The sequence below is a fragment of the Peromyscus eremicus genome, chromosome 6, assembly GCF_949786415.1.
Source record: "Peromyscus eremicus chromosome 6, PerEre_H2_v1, whole genome shotgun sequence".
NCBI lineage: Eukaryota > Metazoa > Chordata > Mammalia > Rodentia > Cricetidae > Peromyscus > Peromyscus eremicus.
Window position 1 is genome coordinate 33,884,564 of NC_081421.1, and position 19,698 is coordinate 33,904,261.

At 39.3% G+C, this 19,698-nt stretch overlaps 1 protein-coding gene across 4 annotated transcripts in view; it reads right to left on the reverse strand.

Annotated features, from left to right (window-relative positions):
• Positions 1-2,378: 2,378 nt before the first annotated feature.
• Positions 2,379-19,698, reverse strand: part of LOC131913026 (ankyrin repeat domain-containing protein 26-like) — a 42,644-nt gene continuing 25,324 nt past the window's right edge. For 3 of the 4 annotated variants that reach the window (XM_059265368.1, XM_059265369.1, XM_059265366.1), the window contains 2 exons: positions 10,492-10,537; positions 7,673-7,772 (listed from right to left, as the gene is read on the reverse strand). In XM_059265368.1, coding sequence (XP_059121351.1) covers positions 7,717-7,772; positions 10,492-10,537 — 102 coding nt within the window. In that variant the 3' untranslated portion in view covers positions 7,673-7,716. Of the gene's footprint in view, positions 2,769-7,672; positions 7,773-10,491; positions 10,538-19,698 lie in introns of those variants that run through there. The other variant, XM_059265367.1, reaches the window with a different exon arrangement.

The window sequence follows — 19,698 nt, forward strand, 5'->3', positions numbered from 1 at the left end:
CTCTCTCAAAAGATGAAATAGGTTTTCTTTTTGTGTTATTATATGAGGGCTAAAGTTATGTTTTAAGTTCAAATTACTGTGTTTAAGAGATCTATAAAACAAAAATGCCTCTAGGCTATAAGCCCCACTTGCCCAAGGACAGATAACTTCCTAGAATGCTGGGGGTTGTTGTTCATGTAAGATAATAAGATACAAGTTCTCATTCTTGTAAACAAGGTTGGTTGCCCCAACTGAAGAGGGTGTGCTTGATCACGCATAGGTGGAGGTTATGTAGTCAGGAAGTATGTCAGGATGTATGCTTGCCCCGGATTGGATGAAGATAGGCTTGTGGGTTTTACCTTTATAAGCACTGGATTAACGTAACTCGCTGCTATTCTCTGGGAATCCCAGGCATGGACCTGGCCAGTGTCCATCGTCCTGCCAGTATTTAATAAAGTTTGCTTCTAATTTGGCTCAAAAATTGTGGTAGTGGTCTTATTCTTGCCAGTAGGATTAACAAATACTTTTCTAACTTTTTACATATGATTTCAATATATTAAAGCTATTATTCTTCAGCTATGGTACTTGGGTGATTTCCAAAAATATGGCAGAGTTCTTTCATCATATCTTCCCCTCCTAGCTAGTTCTTTCCAGTTGTGTGAGGCCTATGTGGCACGGTTGAGAAGACACAGTGCCTCCCAAGACCAGCCCAGTATCACAGATGCCGAAAAGTGGCAATACACTCATATAAATTTCTATCGGAAAGATTAGAAAAATTGCACTTGATTTCAAGAACACTACAAAAATCAAGGGAAAGTATCTTATAAATTGCTTTGTAAATTCTTCTGATTATTTCTACAGCTTTTTCTTTTTCCTTTAACCTACATTTTTTCAACAAAATAAAAACACCAGAACATTGAATGTTTCTTTTTTTCCCCTTTTATATAATATATTCTGATTACAGTTTCCCCTCTCTCTACTCCTGCTAGAACCTCCCACCTCCTGTCCACTATGGATCCACTCCCTTTCTGTCTCTCATCTGAAAATAAACGGACTTCTAGGGGATAGTAATAAAATATAGTAAGATAAAACAAAAACTGACAAGTGGAAATTGGACAAAAAAAAAAAAAAAACACCCTGGAGGAAAAGAGCCCAAGAGAAGGCACAAGGAACAGAGACCCACTTGTTTGCACACTCGGGAATCCCATAAAAACACTAAACTTGAAACCGTAGTAGATATGCAGAGGACCTGGTGCAGACTCGTACAGGCTCTGTGCATGCTGCTTCGGTCTCTGTGAGTTCACATGAGCTTTGATCGTGTTGATTTAGAAGGCCTTGTTTTCTTGGTGTCATCCACACTTGCTGGTTTTTGTTTTTGTTTTTTTTTCTCTCCCGGGTTTATTAAACACAGATTCTTTTCTCATACTATAAAGCTGAAGTTTCTCTTCCCTCTACTCTCCACAGTTCCTCCCATGTATAATATTTTAAAAGTTCTAGAAGATGTTATGGTAAATAGAACAGGGAAGGATTTTGTAAATACATCACAGCACTCAAAATGTTGACTCAGGTAATGCCATCTTGTCCTAACTCCATGTTGTGTTTACCTGTCAGTCCTCTACCCTCCCAACAATCATGCCTGCCTTGAAAATGTGTTTGAGATTTCTAACCAAAGTAATTAATATAAACTAAGACAACTGAAGAAGGTGTAAGTCAAGAATAATTACCATGTTATATCTGAAATAAATACTGTACTATGCCAGGAATGACCATTTCAAGGTTCATCTGACTGTTCTCCAGTGCTGATGTAAAGTATGGTCTTTAAAGGCAAAACCTGCTGTACCCATGAACTTAAACACCGAGAGACTCTGGGTTGCCAGATAATAAAGGACTCATACTTTTCATTGGCTTAATCAACATGATTGTCTGTGTCTTTCTTGTATGGATTATTACGCTATACAGAAAAAGTGAGAGAGCTAACTTTAACTATATAAAGACGCTTAGAGCTAGTGTGATGACGTGTGCTGTACTCTCAGCTGTCCAGGAAGTTGTAGGAGGCTCAGCTGACCTCAGGGTATCAGCCTCAACAACAAACACAGTGAGGTGTAAGGATTCGGTCCTTAATTGTGTCATCAGCCTGCGACAGCGTCCCAGGCTAAAAAGCGGGTGGGCCCTCTGTGCGTCCCTCTCTTTCCTTTCCGCTCCTTCCTTCTGTCTGTCCCCCACCCGCCCCAGTAAAGCTCTAAAAAGGTAACCATGGCTGTGATTCTTCCGATCAGCACTCTCCTCCGCCAGCATGGCCGCCATGTGTCATTTAACCAACATGAGGATGTTGTTTCAAAAAAGTTTTAAAGTTAACACATCAAAACAAATATATAGAGAAAAATTAAAAACAAACTGAATAGTTTTTTAAAGTTTTATCACAGATACATGATTACTATGGGGGTTTGAATGAGTAAGTAAGTCTCAGTCATTTGAATACTTGGTTCCCAGGAGCTGGTGCAGTTTGAGGAGGTAAGTTTGAAGTAGGTGTGACCTTGCAGGAGGAAGTACGTCACTGAGGTGGGCTTTGGGATTTCAGAAGCCAATGCGATTCCCAGTTAGCTTTCTCTGCTTCCTGCTTGCTATTCAGGACGTGAGTGCTCAGCTGTTGTTGAAGTCAGATCGGCCACCTGCTGCTATGATTCTCCACCATGATGCACTCTTATCCCTCCGGAACCATAAGACCCAAGTAAACACTTCCTTCTAGAAAACTTTCTAGAAGATACTTTCTTCTTGGTCATGGCATTTTACTACAGAAGTGAAAAAAAACAATACAATAATTATATACTCTCCTTAATATATAAAGAACCTAAGATGAACTAAGGGGGAGAAATCTCTAATGCAAGAGAAATGATCAACAATATATAAAAACAATAAGTACTATTTATACTTTGTTGTTGTTCTTGGTTTTTATGAGTTTTTTGTTTGTTTGTTTTTGTTTTTGAGACAGGATTTTTCTGTGTAGCCCTGGCTGTCCTGGAACTTGCTCTGTTGACCAGGCTGGCCTCGAACTTACAGAGATCCCCCTGCCTCTGCCTCTGCTTCTGAAGCGTAGAGATTAAAGGCATGCACCACCACTGCCTGGCGACACTATTTATAAAAATTGTTAATTTGGCCGGGCGGTGGTGGTGCACGCCTTTAATCCCAGCACTCGGGAGGCAGAGCCAGGCAGATTTCTGTGAGTTCGAGGCCAGCCTGGGCTACCAAGTGAGTCCCAGGAAAGGCGCAAAGCTACACAGAGAAACCCTGTCTCGAAACCCCCCCCCCCAAAAAAAAAATTGTTAATTTGTAATTTAATCTACCAGCTTATTTCTTGACACTCAGCACACAGAGAAGACAGTAGCCGGCCACACGGGAACTATTCTGAGCTAGTGCCCTGTGCTTCAGGCTGGGAATCTTATAAGAGAGGGTTGAGCCCCTCTAATGTCTAAGCAGAAATTCAACTCAGCAAGGAAGACTGAGACACTAACACGTGAGTAGGAACTGGAGACAGCAGCATAGAGAATAATGTATGAAAGAAGCCAGTTGGCAGACAGAGACTAGAAACCCTTCCCAACCTAGGCGACAAAAAAATAAATCGAGGATGCCTGAGAAAATCCTGCATACAAACTCAAATGTGGGAGAGACATGAAGCTCTTGACACCCACTACTCCCCCAAACAGTGCCACCAACTGGGAAAGCAAACACTGGGGACTCGGGGGGACATTTCTTTGGTGAGAACGGGGTATGGAAATAACCCAGTCTCACGGTGCTGGCATCACTGTGGTTGTAGAGCTAGTAGTCTTTCTTTTATGAAGTGAGGTGCCCCTGTGTTTTGTGTGTATGTGTTTAGGATTGTAATATCCTGTTGGTAGATTTTTTTTCTTTAATGAGAGTGAAGTATCCCTCCATATCTTTTGATTAATTTTGATTTGAAGTCTGTTTTGTCAGATGTTGGAATATGTTTTTTTTTATTATATTTGTTTCTTAGAGCTATGTTTCTTAGAGGCAGAAAAAAATGAATCCTATTTTCTAACCTGATTTTTTAGTCTGTCTTTTTATTGGGGAATTGAGACCATTAACACTCATAGTCCTTGAAAAATCAAGGTCCATTTCTGTGATTTTGTGGTGTTTTCTCATACCTCTTTGGTTCCCAGTTGTGGTATTGTTTGTTTCATTTCTGTGACTCTTGGATATGGGTCCTTCTCTTCAGACTGAAGTACTCCTTCTGGCATGCTCTATAGATCTGGTTTACCTGTTCTTAAGGTTTTATTTCTCCTTCAACTTTCAGACATAGTTTTTGCTGAGTATAACAGTGTGGTCTTTTACAACTTGGAAAGAATCTTTTCTGACCCCTCTGGCTTTAAAGCTTTCTGCCAAATAACCAGGTGTTTTTCTAAATAGTCCTGCCATTAAAAGTGACTTGACCTCTCTCCTTGTGCCTTCTAATTCTCTTTCTCTATCCTGTGTTTTTAATATTTTAAATAGAGCATGCCATGGGAGTTTCTTTGTGGTCCTGTCTATTTGATGTTCTGTAGGCTTCCTGCACGTGGATGGGCATCTTTTTCTCTGGGTATGCCTTTATGGTGGTTTTCTTGTCGCTCTTTTGTGCCAATAACCCAGGCAGTTGGCAGGGCTAACAGTCTCTGGCCTTTTCCTGGTGTCTCCAGACTCTCCCACATTCCATTCATATGGAATGGAATGTTTTTAAAGTTTCTTTCTTATTGACCTTTACAGAATGGGCCAATTCCTCAATTTTCTCTTCCATCCTCAACTTTCGGGTTTTTTTTTTTTTTAATTTTTTGGTTTTTCGAGACAAAGTTTCTCTGTGTAGCTTTGTGCCTTTCCTGGATCTTGCTCTGTAGACCAGGCTGGCCTCGAACTCACAGAGATCCGCCTGGCTCTGCCTCCCAAGTGCTGGAATTAAAGGTGTGCGCCACCACCGCCCAGCAACTTTCTGTTTTTAATATGAGCAATTCTCTTGGTAAGGCTTTCCACTCAGTTCTGTAATTGGTTTACTGAGTATTAGATTTCCAACACTGTTTCAGTTTGGGTTTTCATTAAAAATTAAAACTTTATTTTCATGTATTGGATTGACTTATTTCATTTAGCTCTTTGTCATCTTTGAATTGTTTGAGCATGCTTATAATCATTCTTTTGAATTCTTTTTCTGGAAGTTCTTCCATGTCATTTTCTTTTCTTTTCTTTTCTTTTCTTTTCTTTTCTTTTCTTTTCTTTTCTTTTTTAATGCCAAATGCCATTTATTGAAGGAGGGAGGAGGTCTTAAATATAGGCTTACAGCACAATGGGAGAACCCCGGAAGGACAGAAATTTGCTACCGATGATTTACAGTCTTGCATCTAAGCTGTTAATGCCCAAATTATGCAGGATACACATGTCATTTTCATTCTGGTCATTACTATGGGATATGTATTTTTAGAGGTGACATATTTTTTCATATGGGGCCTGTATTTTTAGAAATTATATTTTTTATGTTTTTATTTCTGTTTTGGGATTTGCACAACTTTAGTTTGTTGGTTGAATTTTTATCTTTTTTGTTCAAATCACTTTCTTCTTTTAGCAGTGGTGCTCAGTGTTCAAGAGGGGTCTAATTCATATCAGGATTGCTCTGTTTAGGTCAGTTTGCTCTGTTTATCATGGTATTTGAGGCAACAGCCTCTATCTTATGTCTTCTGTTCTCTGCTACAGTCTGATGCCTTGTGCACTTTGGTCAAGAAGCTCAAAACATTTTTTTCCCCTGGAAGTGTGGACTGGCCATGGGTCTGCAATTAAAACATCCCAGTCAGACAGCAAACAGGGCTTTGAGTCTCTTTTTCACATTTGGTGGCTTGAGGGTCTCTGGTGGGGAGTGGACTTGCACTTGGTGAGTCCTATAGGGAGTACACTAAGACATAGGGTTGTTTCTCCCCTTGCAAGCAGCTGCAGGGAGTAGTCTGCCCTAATGGAGGGGAGCTGTGGCAGGAAGTGAGGTAGGCTGGGTCCATGCCAAATATGGGAACTAGAGTGTCCCTGGTAGTGGATGGGCTGGGATCAGGCTGGTCCCAAAGCGAGGGAAAGTACCCAAGAGGAGACTGTCAAGTAGTCACAGTATTTGGGTGACCAGGAAGGAGGAGACTGAAGAAACAGAGCATAGGTAGCCTAACTGGGTGTGCACTAATAGGACAGCTAGATGTTTTTTGTTGTTTTTACTACTCTTTTGGGGGCCTACCACCCAACTCCCACATAAATACACAGAGGCTTTTTCTTACTTATGAACACCCAGCCTTAGCTTGGCTTGTTTCTTGCCAGCTTTTCTTAATTTAAATTATTCCATTTACCTTTTGCCTCTGAGCTTTTCCCATTCTCTTACTTCTGTATATCTTACTCTTACTCCATGTCTTGCTGTGCAGCTGGGTGGCTGGCCCCTGGAGTCCTCCTCCTTCTCTCGCTACTTCTTCCTTTCCTCCCAGATTCTCCTTCAATATATTCTCTCTGCCTGCCAGCCATACCCATCTTTTCTCCTGCCTTGCTATTGGCTGTTGAGTTCTTTATTAGCCCATTGGGTGTTTTAGATAGGATCAGTAACACAGTTTCACAGAGTTAAAGAAATGCAACATAAACAAAAGGAACACAACTTAAAATAATACTCTACAACAGCTCGAGAGTCCCTGGTAGCAAGCAGAGTAGGATGGGGTGATTCTGAAAGGCAGGAAGACTGACTATTTGAGAGGAAGTTGTGGTCCCTAACAAATAGGTGTGGGACTCGAGTGATCTAAATCTCATTGAAAGTTCTTGCATCCATGTTAATTAGAGACATTAGCCCATAATTTTTTTTTCCCCATGGGGTGTTTGTCTTGTTTAGTATTAGCGTATACTAGCTTTTTAAAAAATAATTTGGAAATGTTCTTCATTTTCTGCTTTATGGATTCCCTTAAGCAGTACTAATGTTAATTCTATTTTGAATATGTGGTATAATTTTGTGCTGAATCCATTTGGCCCTGGGCATTTTTTTAGTTGGAAGATTTTAAATTACCATTTGTAATCCATTGAGTGTTATATATCTATTTGGATTATTGCTTTTCATCTTGATTTAGCTTTGGTATCCCACACATCTCTAGAGAGCGATTCATTTCTTTTAGATGCTCTGCTTTGGTGGAACAAAGATTTTTAAAAGCTTGTCATTATGACTGTCTGAATTTTCAGTGTCTGTTGCAACGTCTTCTTTTTTATCCCTAATTTTGTTACATTGGGTTAAATAAAATGTGTTGACAATGGCTATGATACCAGTATATCAAGATGATATTTAAACATTAGTATATCCATGGATTGATAAAAATTGACAAATAAGGCATCAAACCCCACCAAAGTATTAACAAGTTGTTTCTTTGTGTGCTACTGTAACAACTCACATTGAAGAAGTCTGAGTGCATAAAACTCCATGATACATGTGTTCACTTGCAATACTCACTTAAAAATTAGCTACACATCCCAAAAATAGTTTAAAATATTTAACTTTTACTACTAATCTTTGATACAAAATATTCTTTAATGTTTTACACATATTGGAAAATAATCAAAATATTTTATGAATAGTCAAATAACATATTAAAGGTAAAATGTTATATTTCAAATTATTGATATACATATATAATATATATACATATATATATTAAAATCTCCACACATTCTCCTAATGGGTCCTTTAGGAAGATTCTGACTTCACATATGAGTAAATTTTAGGGAAGAAGTTCTATGAAGTCCAGATTCAGCAGTAGCTGCAAAGAAAAAAAAAATCTCTGTGTCAAAGACTTTAGTGAATTAACAATAAGTTTTAAAAAGTTCAAACAAATTTATCAGTGTCAATGAAGATAAATCTAATATGTCTGGCTGGTGCAATAGCAGCACGACTGCTGAGGAGTAACCAGCCACTTTCGGATGGATCTGAGGCTTGTCCATACAAGGAAATTCAGTGCCTGTACTGTAATCTTGATCAAAACCCTCTGATTGGCGTCTCAGATAGGCATACTATTGCTGTGGTGAAACACCGTGACCAAAGCAACTCAGGGAGCAAAGAGTTTATTTGGCTTATGTTTCCATATCACTGTTCATCACTGAAGGAAGTCAGAGAAGGAACTCAAACAGGGCAGAAACCCAGAGGCAGGAACTGATGCAGAGGCCATGGAGGAGTGCTGCTTACTGGCTTGCTCTTCATGGCCTGCTCAGCCTGGTTTCTTATAGAACCCCAGACCAAGGGATAGCAATGCCCACAATGGGTCAGGCCCCCTCCATCAATAGCTAATTAAGAAAATTCCCTACAGGCTTGGATACAGCCCAACTCACAGAGGAATTTTCTCAATTGATGATCCCTCTTCTCTGATGACTATGCCTTGTGTCAAAGTTGATACAAAACTAGCCAGCAAAGCTAAGTAGGTCATAGGTCATAGGCTGGAGGGTAGAACCTACTATTGTTGTTCTGCTAATGTTCATGATACCTATTACCTTCTAAATAGTTATGATTATGCCCATAGACCTGCGCTGGTCTCAGCATTCCTCGGAGAAGCTTCTTTCTGCAGGGGGCAGGAGTCAATGGAAAGATGCAGAAGTGGTCAGAGTGCTGAGAATAAGAGACCGAGTGCTCAGCTCTAAACAGGACAATTCCTCCAGCTAAGACTCAGAATAGTGAAGAAAAGGAGGTGGAAAGAATATAAGATGACAGGATGGGGAGGAATGGTGTCTCCTGGGCATGAAACACCCATCATACTCATGAGCTCACAGCATACGAGGTCACCTGCACAAGATCTACAGGAGATCAACTTCTGGACAGATGGGGCTGAGGATTTCCAGGCTCCACCCCTTACTGAGGAGCTATTCACAGGTGATAGCTGCTGAAGGAAGAACCATTCTTTTGGGGGAATGTGGGCACCAGTAGGATTCTCAGGCTTCAGTGGATGGCTCCACACCCACGCACATATGGGCAGCACTAATGAAGTTGGTGAATTATAAAATGAAGAATGAAAAGGGAAGGGAGCATATTGGAGGAAATATAAGGGGAGTCGTTGGAGGAGGAAATGAGGAGTATATATTGTATTTCTTGTATACCCATATGAAATTCTCAGGAATAAAGAAAAAATAAAAATATTACAGTACAAACTACAAATACAATTTGGCAGTAGTTGCACACTGAATTAATTGCCAGTGTGACTATGAGTGCATCTGTTTTCCCAGTCTTTATGTATTCTTCAAGAGCCATTTAATAAGGTGGTGTGACAAGCGCAGGTAAGACCGATGAGGACTATATAGTTTGTTCCTCTGCAACCAAATACTACAATGCTAAGAAAAAGAACAGGTGAATAGACAATTTCCATTTAGTACCTGAATAGACAGGTACAAAATAGAAAACTACCAGAACAAACAGAAGGGACTCCTATGCCTTTTGTGTCAGTATGGCTTTTTGGTGGTGGTGATCAGAGTTGAAATCTGGAGGATAAGAAGAAGGTGAGCACAGCAGAATGAGCCAAGTGCAAACAGTTGAGGAAGAGCACGTGGGAATTATGAGCAGTCCTGATCTGGCTGTGAGGGAAACCAACGGGCAGCTCAGGACTTCTGTGCAGACATCTGAGTTACTGCTGAGAAGAAAGTTGATTTGGATATTTTTGGTTCATGTTAAGAAAATTTAAGCTTTCCCTGAGGATGAAAAGTAAACAAATAAGGAGGTAAATTCTGGGAGATTTGAAATGGCATTTGTCAATTGACAATTTATGAAGTATGGGCTTTTTGTTATTGTTTTGTTTTTTGGCTAAATTTTAGTAAATAAACCTTGGTTTCTTAGTCATAAACTGAGAAGATCATCATGCCATTGCATTTTTATTTTTAAATTATTTTTTTCTTTTTGAGATTATAGTATTATCACTTCCCCCTTCCCTTTCCTCTCTCCAAACCCTCCCAGACATTTCAATCACTCTTTTTCAAATTCATGTCCTCTTTCTTCATTAATTGTTGTTACATACATACATACATTTATGTATATATTACTAAATACATAAATGCAACTTGCTTTATCTGTATAATGTTACTTGTATGTATGTTTTCAGGGTTGACCATTTGGTACTGGATAACCAATTGGTGTGGTCTTCCCTGCAGCAGAATGTTTATCCTGCTCTCAGAATTCCTTAGCTGCCTGTAATCCAGAGGGTCTTCAGAGTATGTCATTGTCTTTAAGGATAGTTTCACAAGGATGGGAGAGGTGAAGAGAGTGGCCGCCATATAATGAGGTACAGAGGCTTTGAAGAATTTAAAGTGATAGGAAAGGAATAAACGATGGATAAATATATTTTTCATTAAGAATGCTTATGTTTTGCACACCTTTCCCTTGATTTTGTAAGAACAATTAACAGTGTAGAAGCTACCAATGAAAGAGATACTATTAGCTATTAATACTTTATTTCAGGAATCAGTTAATTAACCCTAATTTAATGAATCAAATTTGACACCTACCTTGTCTTAATTCTCTAGTTACACTTTGTTCCCACTCCTGCAGCACCTGAAATCAGTCGAATGTTATTTATAATATTTAAATTAAATAAGAGACATTATGATGGAGACTATATATCTTTATAATGTGGCCTTTAAGCACTGTGGTAACACATGCCTGCAATCCCTACTTACAGGATGCTAGTATAAGAGAAAGCCATGAATCCCAGGCCAACCTGGGATCATAGTGATATAAAGGTCAATTGGATTACATAGTGAGACTCTGTCTTTAAAAAAATTAACTACTCATGCAGCTACTCATTCATTTATTTTAAAATGTTTATAAAAACAAAAGGAAAACATTATGCTTAATTAAGACTTTTAGGGGGATACTCAGCTAGAGGATTTCTTTAAAGTCATGAGTAAACCGAAGTTCCACTGTGTCCTGAGTAGACTAATAGGGACTACATCCATACCTGTTGTGTATCTAATAAAAGTGTAATCATTAATCTTCATCTAGTTCATATCCACATTTCAGAAAACTTGGGTTTTTAATACGAAGGTTAAATAAATTAACTCATATTTTAGGCTGATTGCATTACTTTGTGACTCTTACCAAAATGCTACTCTTTATAAAAAAGAGTATCTGCTTAACCCATTTTTTTTGTTTTGTTTTTTGTTTTTTTTACTTTAGTGCTTTTTCCCTTAAAAAGAACTTTACATTTCTTACCATTAGAAAATTAAAAACTGAAGCTATTTGGGTAAGATGAGGAATTAGAAGCTACCTCCATGTGATGCAGAGAATGAAGAGTCAGAGAAGCAGGAAATAGATTATTCCAGAGACATAACAAGATTGTTAAAGCATTGGAAACCACAGAGAAGACTCTTAAAAAGTGTAGAGAAGCAAAAGGGTGTCAGGGACAAAGGAGCCATGATCCCACACCTCCCAATTTTTAGGAAGGGGAGGACATTTTTTTTTAAAGGTAGACTATGTGGCCCTGGAGAAAAGAGCCCAGCTGCCGATGCACATGACAAGTCATGTTTCCTGAAAGCTTTGAGTTTTAGAGAGACAATCATTCTTCATATATGTCTTCAACTGTCAAGAACAGTCTATTTGTTATTCCCCAAGTCTCAGAGAGCTATGGTAGGTCATCATCTTAGATGGAATCTCATTTTTTAACACTGAAATTTCCTGGGGTCCTTGTATAAGGGTACAATTGCATGTGCAGAATCCTGGAGCCAACCTCACACAGCCAAAACGGAAGACACAGAGCCAGGAGGGAATCATGGAGAAAAGTTGGGCAACAACTATAACTTCATGTTTAGCTGTTTACGATAATTCTGCCTCTCTGCTCAACACTGTGTAATAAACATGCTGAGCTTCCAGGGTGCTGCAATTTCTCCATTAGCCAAGTCCACCCCATTCCAGCTATCTCTGTCTATCTGAGTGTTCACTTGTTTCTCTTTTCCTTATTTCCTATCTTTTAGGTCAAGTCCCTGGAGCCTATACAAGGATTCAACAGTCTTGACTCAACAGCAATGTTTAATGCTGAGTGGGTTCTGAGAGCTGGAGAGTAGTGCTTTTGTACAGATCTCAGAGTTTTGCTTGATGCTCCTGCTCCCAGTGCTCTTGAGACAACCCCTGACACCATCTCCGCCAGCTAGAATACAAGCCATCCTAGCAAACATGAACCAGGGAATCTCAGAAGTATGAGAGACCCTACTCAGCCCCCAAAAATGATGTGGTCAGCAGAGGCTTTTGGAAAGTACAGAAATTCATAAAAGAAGGTAGGTCTGATGGCTGTCTGACACTTGATAACTTGGATGAGCATAAGCATAAATGTGAGAAAATATAAGAATCTTCAGTTTTCAGCTCGCTCCACACCCCAAGTTTGGAAGACTTAAGTTTTAGAGGTCTCTAATGTTCCAAGTGTACATTTAGAAATGACTAGGGACTTCTAAGAGGAAACATGCAAGCAATGGGATGAAGTAAGGAAACTGAGACGTAGAAAAGAAAATAACAAAGTAGAAAAGACAGTAACATGGTTGAAAAACTCATCAAGGAACATATTTTCAAAAATTATATAAATGAGAAATTCAATTAATCAAAAAATAAACACAGTAAATAATTGCTAGTTAAGGTCATTATAGCCAATGGAGTTGGAAATTAACATAAAAAGTTATTTCAAGACAAACACAAATTAAGGTGATTCATGACCACCACGCCAGTACTGCAGAAGATATTTAAAGAAATTTTAGACACAGAGGTGTAGCTGATGTATTCTTGTGTCCACCTGGCTCCTCCCATTTCTATTAATCTATAAGTTGCTACATGGTTTGTGGTTTACCGGTACATTTCATCTTGCTTCTCATGGCGGCAGAGGCTGGCAGCATCTCCTGACTCAGCCTTCCACTTCCCAGCATTCTCCTCTCTGCTTATCCCGCCTATACTATACTTCCTACCTGGCTACTGGCCAATCAGTGTTTTATTTATCAACCAATCAGAGCAACACATTCACACATACAGAAAGACATCCCCAGCACTTCCCTTTTTCTTTTTTTCAAAAAGGAAGGTTTTAACTTTAACATAGTAAAATTACATATAACAAAATAATTATCAAGGAAGAATTACAGTTACAATATCTAGTCTATTTATAATATTTAGTCTATTTGTATTTGGCAAAATTAAAGAAGATATCCTATCTATCTTCTATTTGTGAGTCTAAGGTTTTATATCTAACTTATCTTTTATCATAACTAAGGAAATTATAACTATCTAGTCTTCAATTACATCAAAGACTTCAGAAGGATATAATACTACCTAAGTAAACAGGAAGTGCATTGTAAGCAACTTCCAAAAAATCTAGAATGACAAAGACAGCTGGCTGCCTGGACAGTCACCCAAAGTTCCTCTGTAAAGTTGGGGCATCCATCTTCAGCCCACAGGCCTAGAGTCTCTCAGTTGCTTCTCTCTGTGTCCTGTAGAATATCTGGCAGTTTCTTTTGCAAAGCAGGAACTTGAAGGGCCATTTTGTCTTGGGAAGTTCAGTGGTCATCTTCCTATGGGTCCTGTATGTCCAGTTGATGTAACATTTTTTAAGCAGTCCAGGCAAGTACAGTTTCTTGCCCGAATGGCTATTTTTACCAAGAAGAAAATAAACTCATATAGAGTGTCTTTGATGTCCATCATCTTCCTTGACATATTTGGTGCTGCCAGGAGCAGATGAGTCTCATTGTCCAAAAAAGTCTAAGTTCTTAAGTTCTTAAGACATTTTAAATGCCATTATTCTGTAAGTCTTTGAAGTGTTTGAAGACTAATTATCTATCTGAAATATATCTATGTATACCTAGAAAACTTAACTAACATGACTACAAGTTTGACTATAATAGAAGTCTAATTATTAGTCTGTATTTCTTAATTATCCATTACAATCTAAATGAGTTACATAAACATAATACCTCAAATGAGAGTAGAAATATATATTTATACAGTATAACAAAATTATGTTTAAACTTGTATCAATAAACTAAAATCCATAGCAATGTAAAACATTTCTAAACACAAAGAGGGGAAAAAGAGTGTCTTGATTATGAAGAGTACAAGAAAGGATAAATTTCACAAGAATAGATTAATGTTCTATTGCTATGAAGAGACACCATGACCAAGGAGACTATTATAAGAGAAAGCATTAAATCAGGGACTTTTTTACAGTTTCAGAGGTTTAGTCCATTATCATCATGTTGGGAGCATGGTTGTATGCACGCATGTGCTGAAGCAATAGCTGAGAGCTATATCTTGATCCATAGGCAGAGAGAGAGAGAGAGAGAGAGAGAGAGAGAGAGAGAGAGAGAGAGAGAGAGGCAGAGAGACAGACAGAGAGACAGACAGACGGAGACAGAGACTGGGCCTGGTGTGAGCTTTTGAAACCTCAAAGCCCATCCTAGTGACACACTTCCTCCAACAATGTCACACCCCCTAATCCTTATTATCCTTTCAAACACTGCCACTCCCTGGTGACTAAGCATTCAAATATATGAATTTATGGGGCCATTCTTATTCAAACCATCACATTCCACTTCCCGGCCTCCAGAACCTTGTAGCAATATCATAATGCAAAAATGCATTTAGCCTAACTTCAAAAGTACCCATAGTCTTTCACAGTCTCAATGCTGTTTACAAGTCTAAGCCCTGTTCAGAGACTCATGGCAATCTCTTAACTGTAAACTCCTGTAAAATCAAAATCAAAATGCAGATCACATACTTCAACCTACAATGGCACAGGATATACATTAACATTCTAAATGGGAGGAAAGGGAGTATAGTGAGGAAATACTGGGTCAAAACAAGACTTAAAACAAGTTGGGCAAATGCCACACTCTGTATGTCCATGTCGGATGTCAAAATGTTCTTCAGATCTTCAACACCTCTCAGCTTTGTTGACTACAGCATACTTCTCTCTGTTGGGCTGTTTCCACACCTGGTCTGCAGATTTCCTTGACAATATCCCATGATGCTGGCATCTTCAATATCTTGGTGTCTCCAGTACAGTCCAGGCTTCACCGTCAGCTTCACACAATGGCCTCTACTGAGCTTCCATGTAGGGACACCCCTGATACACACTTGGCCTCATTGGCTTTCCTTAGTTGTGGAGGATGACTCCAAAATCTCTTGGTTGTATCCTTGACTCTAAAGCCAGAACCACATAGCCAAAGCTACCAAGTTCTGCTGCTTGCTGGGACTAGAACATGGCTCCCTTGTTCAAATAAATTTTCAACAACTTTCTGTAGTTGATGGTTTCCTTAACTGCTTAAGATTTTCTTTAGTTCCTTTTCACAAGTTTGAAGCTTATCTGGTGAGGTCTTGTCTTGAGATTACCACTCCCTTTATTACATTTTAACATCAGGCTTTTCTTTACACTTTTTAGCTCCTTGAACACAAGACTTAGCTCATTTCCTGGTGCCCCTTTCTTTTTCAAACTTTACATTTTGTATTTTTCCTTGCTTAGCTTACTCCTTTTCATTATAGATTTGCCATAGAGTGACTGCTAGTAACCATGTGACATGGTCAACACTAGGCTGTCTTGAAATCTCCTCTGCCAATGCCATTGATCCAAAACTCTCCAATTTAGCTTGCAGCAGATTTTCAGGACAAGGGCAGAAAGCAGCCACATTCTTTTACAAACATTGAGATCACAGTCTCTATGTCACTTAATAATATCCTTCCCTTCTGAAATTTCTTAACCTGGGCTCCTACTGTTCAAATCACCTTCAGCACTGTCTTCCATGTTCCCACTAGAATGGCACAGTAAGCCCCTGCTTTTCTAGTCCAAATTCCTAAAATCTTCCATATTTCTCTAATACATAGCATGGCCAGGCCTATCAGAGCAACACCCTCATTCCTGGTACCAACTTCTATCTTAGTCAGTATTCTATTGCTGTGAAGAGACACCATGGCAACTCTTAGAAAAGAAAGCATTTAATTGGGGGCTTTCTTACAGTTCAGGGGTTTAGTCCGTTATCATCACAGGGAACTTGGTGGAATGTAAGTAAGTACTAAGCGGTAGCTGAGAGATACATCCTGATCCATATGGAGAGAAAGAGACAGAGACAGAGGCAGAGGCTGGGCCTGGTATTGACTTTTGAAACCTCAAATCCCACCTCCAGTGACTCATTTCCTCTAACAAGGTCACATCTCTTAATATTTCCAAAAGTATCACTCCTTGGTAACTAAGTGTTCAAATACATGAGCTTATGGGGGCCATTCTCATTCAAACTACCATATATATTAAGCCAGAAACCTCTTGGTAGCAATATGGGACTGACCAACCACAACAAATCTTGAACCAACAAACAAACAAGTTATGAAAGCACAATATTACAGGAATCAGAAAAGCCTCTTTTAATAATAATTCTGAGTGTAAATGGTCTTTTTTTTTCCTGAGACAGGGTTTCTCTGTGTACTTTTGGTGCCTGTTTTGGATCTCACTTTGTAGACCAGGCTGGACTCGAACTCACAAAGATTCACCTGGCTCTGCCTCCCGAGTGCTGGGATTAAAGGTGTGTGCCACCACCACACGACGTGTAAATGGTCTTAACCAACCAATTAGATACAGAGTTTGATTGGTTTTAAAAAATAACTATTGTCTACAAGAAAAACACCTTTCTGGCAAAGAAAAACTGAGAGGAGAGGATAAAAGTAAATATGTAAACATGTAAATTAAAGAAATGTAAACCCCAGACCAACAGGAGCAGCTATAACTAGAGCTGATAAAGTGGACTTCAGCCAAAATTTATTCAGAAGTGACAAAAATGCCACACATATTTCTAAAGTTTTTTTTTTCTGTATTTTCCCCATCCGTCTCCTCACTCCAACTCCCTTTTTCTTTTAAATTCATGGCCACTTTTTCTTAATTATTTTGCATACCTTTACATGTAAACTTACAAATACAACCTGCTGAATCCCTTTAGTGTTGCTCACATGTGTGTGTGTTTAGAGCTGGCCATTTAGACTTAGCTGCTTTATCAGGGGGCTTGTCCCTGGAGAACAATTCTCCCTCTCTCAGCAGCCATCTATTACCTACAGCTCTTCAGCTAGAGGCAGGACCTTGTGAGATTTTCTCTATCCACGTTGGCATGCTAACTGGCATCATTTTCAGGACTTGTTTAGGCAACCACACTGTTGAGATTTCATGGGTACAGCTTCCTGTCATAGAGAAGACAGCCTCACAACACACACCCCATTCTCTGGCTCTTACAATCTTTCTGCTCTCTCTCCTATGATATTCCTGGAGTCTTTGGTGTAGAGATTTTGATGTAGATTGGTTATTCTCTACATTTTACAAGTTGTGGGTTTCTGTAATGGTCTCTGCTTCAAAAAGAAGTTTCTTTGATGAGGCAGTGAGAGTGACATTTATCTGTAGGTGCAATGTTTAGAATGCAGTTACAAATTATACTTCATCATCCGTGAGTAGTGGGCTAGGTTTCCATTACCATGCATGAATTTTCTCCTATTTTGTAGACCTTGAAGTCCAATTAGATGACCACTGATGTTGCACCTAGGATATAAGTGCTACTACTTATTACACCTTGTGATGAATTGAATAAGATATCCCCCATAATCTTGGGCATGTGATGCTTGGTCCCCAGTTGGTGACATTGTTTGGGGAGGCTTAGGAGGCGTGGTCTTGTTAGAGGAAGTACGTCACTACGAGTGATCTTTGTAGTTTCGAAGACTCTTACCATTCCCAGTTCATGCTCTCTGCTTCCTGCTTGTGATCAGGATGTGAGCTCTCGGCTTATGGCTCCAGCCATCATGCCTGTTATCATACCTGTCGTATCCCTGTGCTTTCAAAGAGGCATTAATACCTACATTCCTCAAATTATTTCACAACATAGTAAATAAAAAAACATTTCTACTTTTTAAATGAAGGAGGCATCTACTGCTATCAAAACAAAGACTAAACAAAAAGAGAAAATTATAGGCTAATTTCTTAAAAGATGAAACACAAATGGCTGAGAAACACTTTTGAAAATAGTCAACATCCTTAGCCATCAGGGAAATAGAAATTAAAATTATGTTGAATGGCTAGGACCCCAAACCCAAATGTTAATAAATGGTGACATGGATGTAGTGAAATGGGAACACTTATTCACTCTTGTCGAAAGTGCAAACTGATGCAATTCGTATAGAAATTAGGTGGAGTTTGTTCAAAAAGCTGTAAATAGATCTACCACATGGCCCAGCTATACCACTCTTGGACATATATTCACAGGACTCTATGTCCTACTGTAGAGATACTTGTGTGTCCACGTTCACCGCTATTGGTGAAATTATTATGGCCACTCCACGTAGTTAAAAGGAGATTTATTTAATGGCATAACTTACAAGTTAAGGAATAGGTAGGTCGCGGGGTCTGGGGAAGGTGTATCGCAGTCCAGCAGTGTTCTCTGGAGCTCTGCTTGGCCCACCTTCACCATCCAAGGTCCCTGAACCGAGTCAGTGCGCCGCCCATCCCGATCTCAGGTCTCCAGGCGCCTCCCTTGGCCCCGCCTTGTAGGCGTGACAGTTGCCGAAGTCTCAATGGGGGTTGGAACTTCCAGATCAAAGCTAGAATGGCTACCCACTACAACTGCTGCTCTGTTCATAATAGCCAGGACATGGCAACAGCCTAGATCGGGTCATGAATGGATAATGAAAATGTAGTATATTTACACAATTAATATTAATCAGCTATTTAGAAAAATAAATGTGTAATTTTTTTATTTGCAACTTTTTGTTTTGTTTTGTTTTGTTTTTCGAGACAGGGTTTCTCTGTGTAGCTTTGTGCCTTTCCTGGAACTCACTCTGTAGCCCAGGCTGGCCTCGAACTCACAGAGATCCACCTGGCTCTGCTTCCCAAGTGCTGGGATTAAAGGCATGCGCCACCACTACCCGGCTTATTTGCAACTTTTTTTCAAATGAAATTCATTAAGAGTGAGGTAACACAGGCCTAGAAATGCAAACACTACATTTTTTTTTCTCATTTGTGGATGTCATCTTGAATCTTTCAATATATGTGTTTATTTGGAATATTCATCAAGGTGAGGAAATTACTAAGGGCCCATGGAGATGCTTTCAACAGAGAGGATATATAATGCAGGTTTATGAAAGGTTAAGAGGGAATTATGGAACAGGAAGGGGGTTAATTTGGGTGAAGAAACAGAGAGTAGGATAAAAGAAAGAAATTGCAAAGGATAAATAACACTAAAGACTTCAAAAATGTCATACGGAAGCCTACAAATGCAGTTACTAAAGTATATCTATACATGTGCAGAAAAAAGTCAACACGAGGAGTTATTCTATAACATGGCAACAGTGCCCCTAACTCGACACCACAGTCTAACAAATAAAAACAAACCCAGGCCCAGGAATGAGTTACTTCTCTATGAGTTGTTGGTCATTAAGTTTCCAAAGAACCCAACATTACAGACTTGGACACTGATCTTGGTTATCCCCAGAACTAGACCCTATTGCTAAAGACAACACATTCTTGAGTCATAGAGCATGGAAAAATCAACCTGGTACTGATATGGAAACTTTATTCATACTGGCTAGCTTTCATAGTACTAGAACATGCTATGTCTGCTGCTAGAGGAAGAAGGTAATCATCAGTTTTACCTGGGTGTGAAACCCTTTGAGGTACATTGTAACTGGCCTGGCTAGATAATATTCATCAGTGCTATCATTGCACA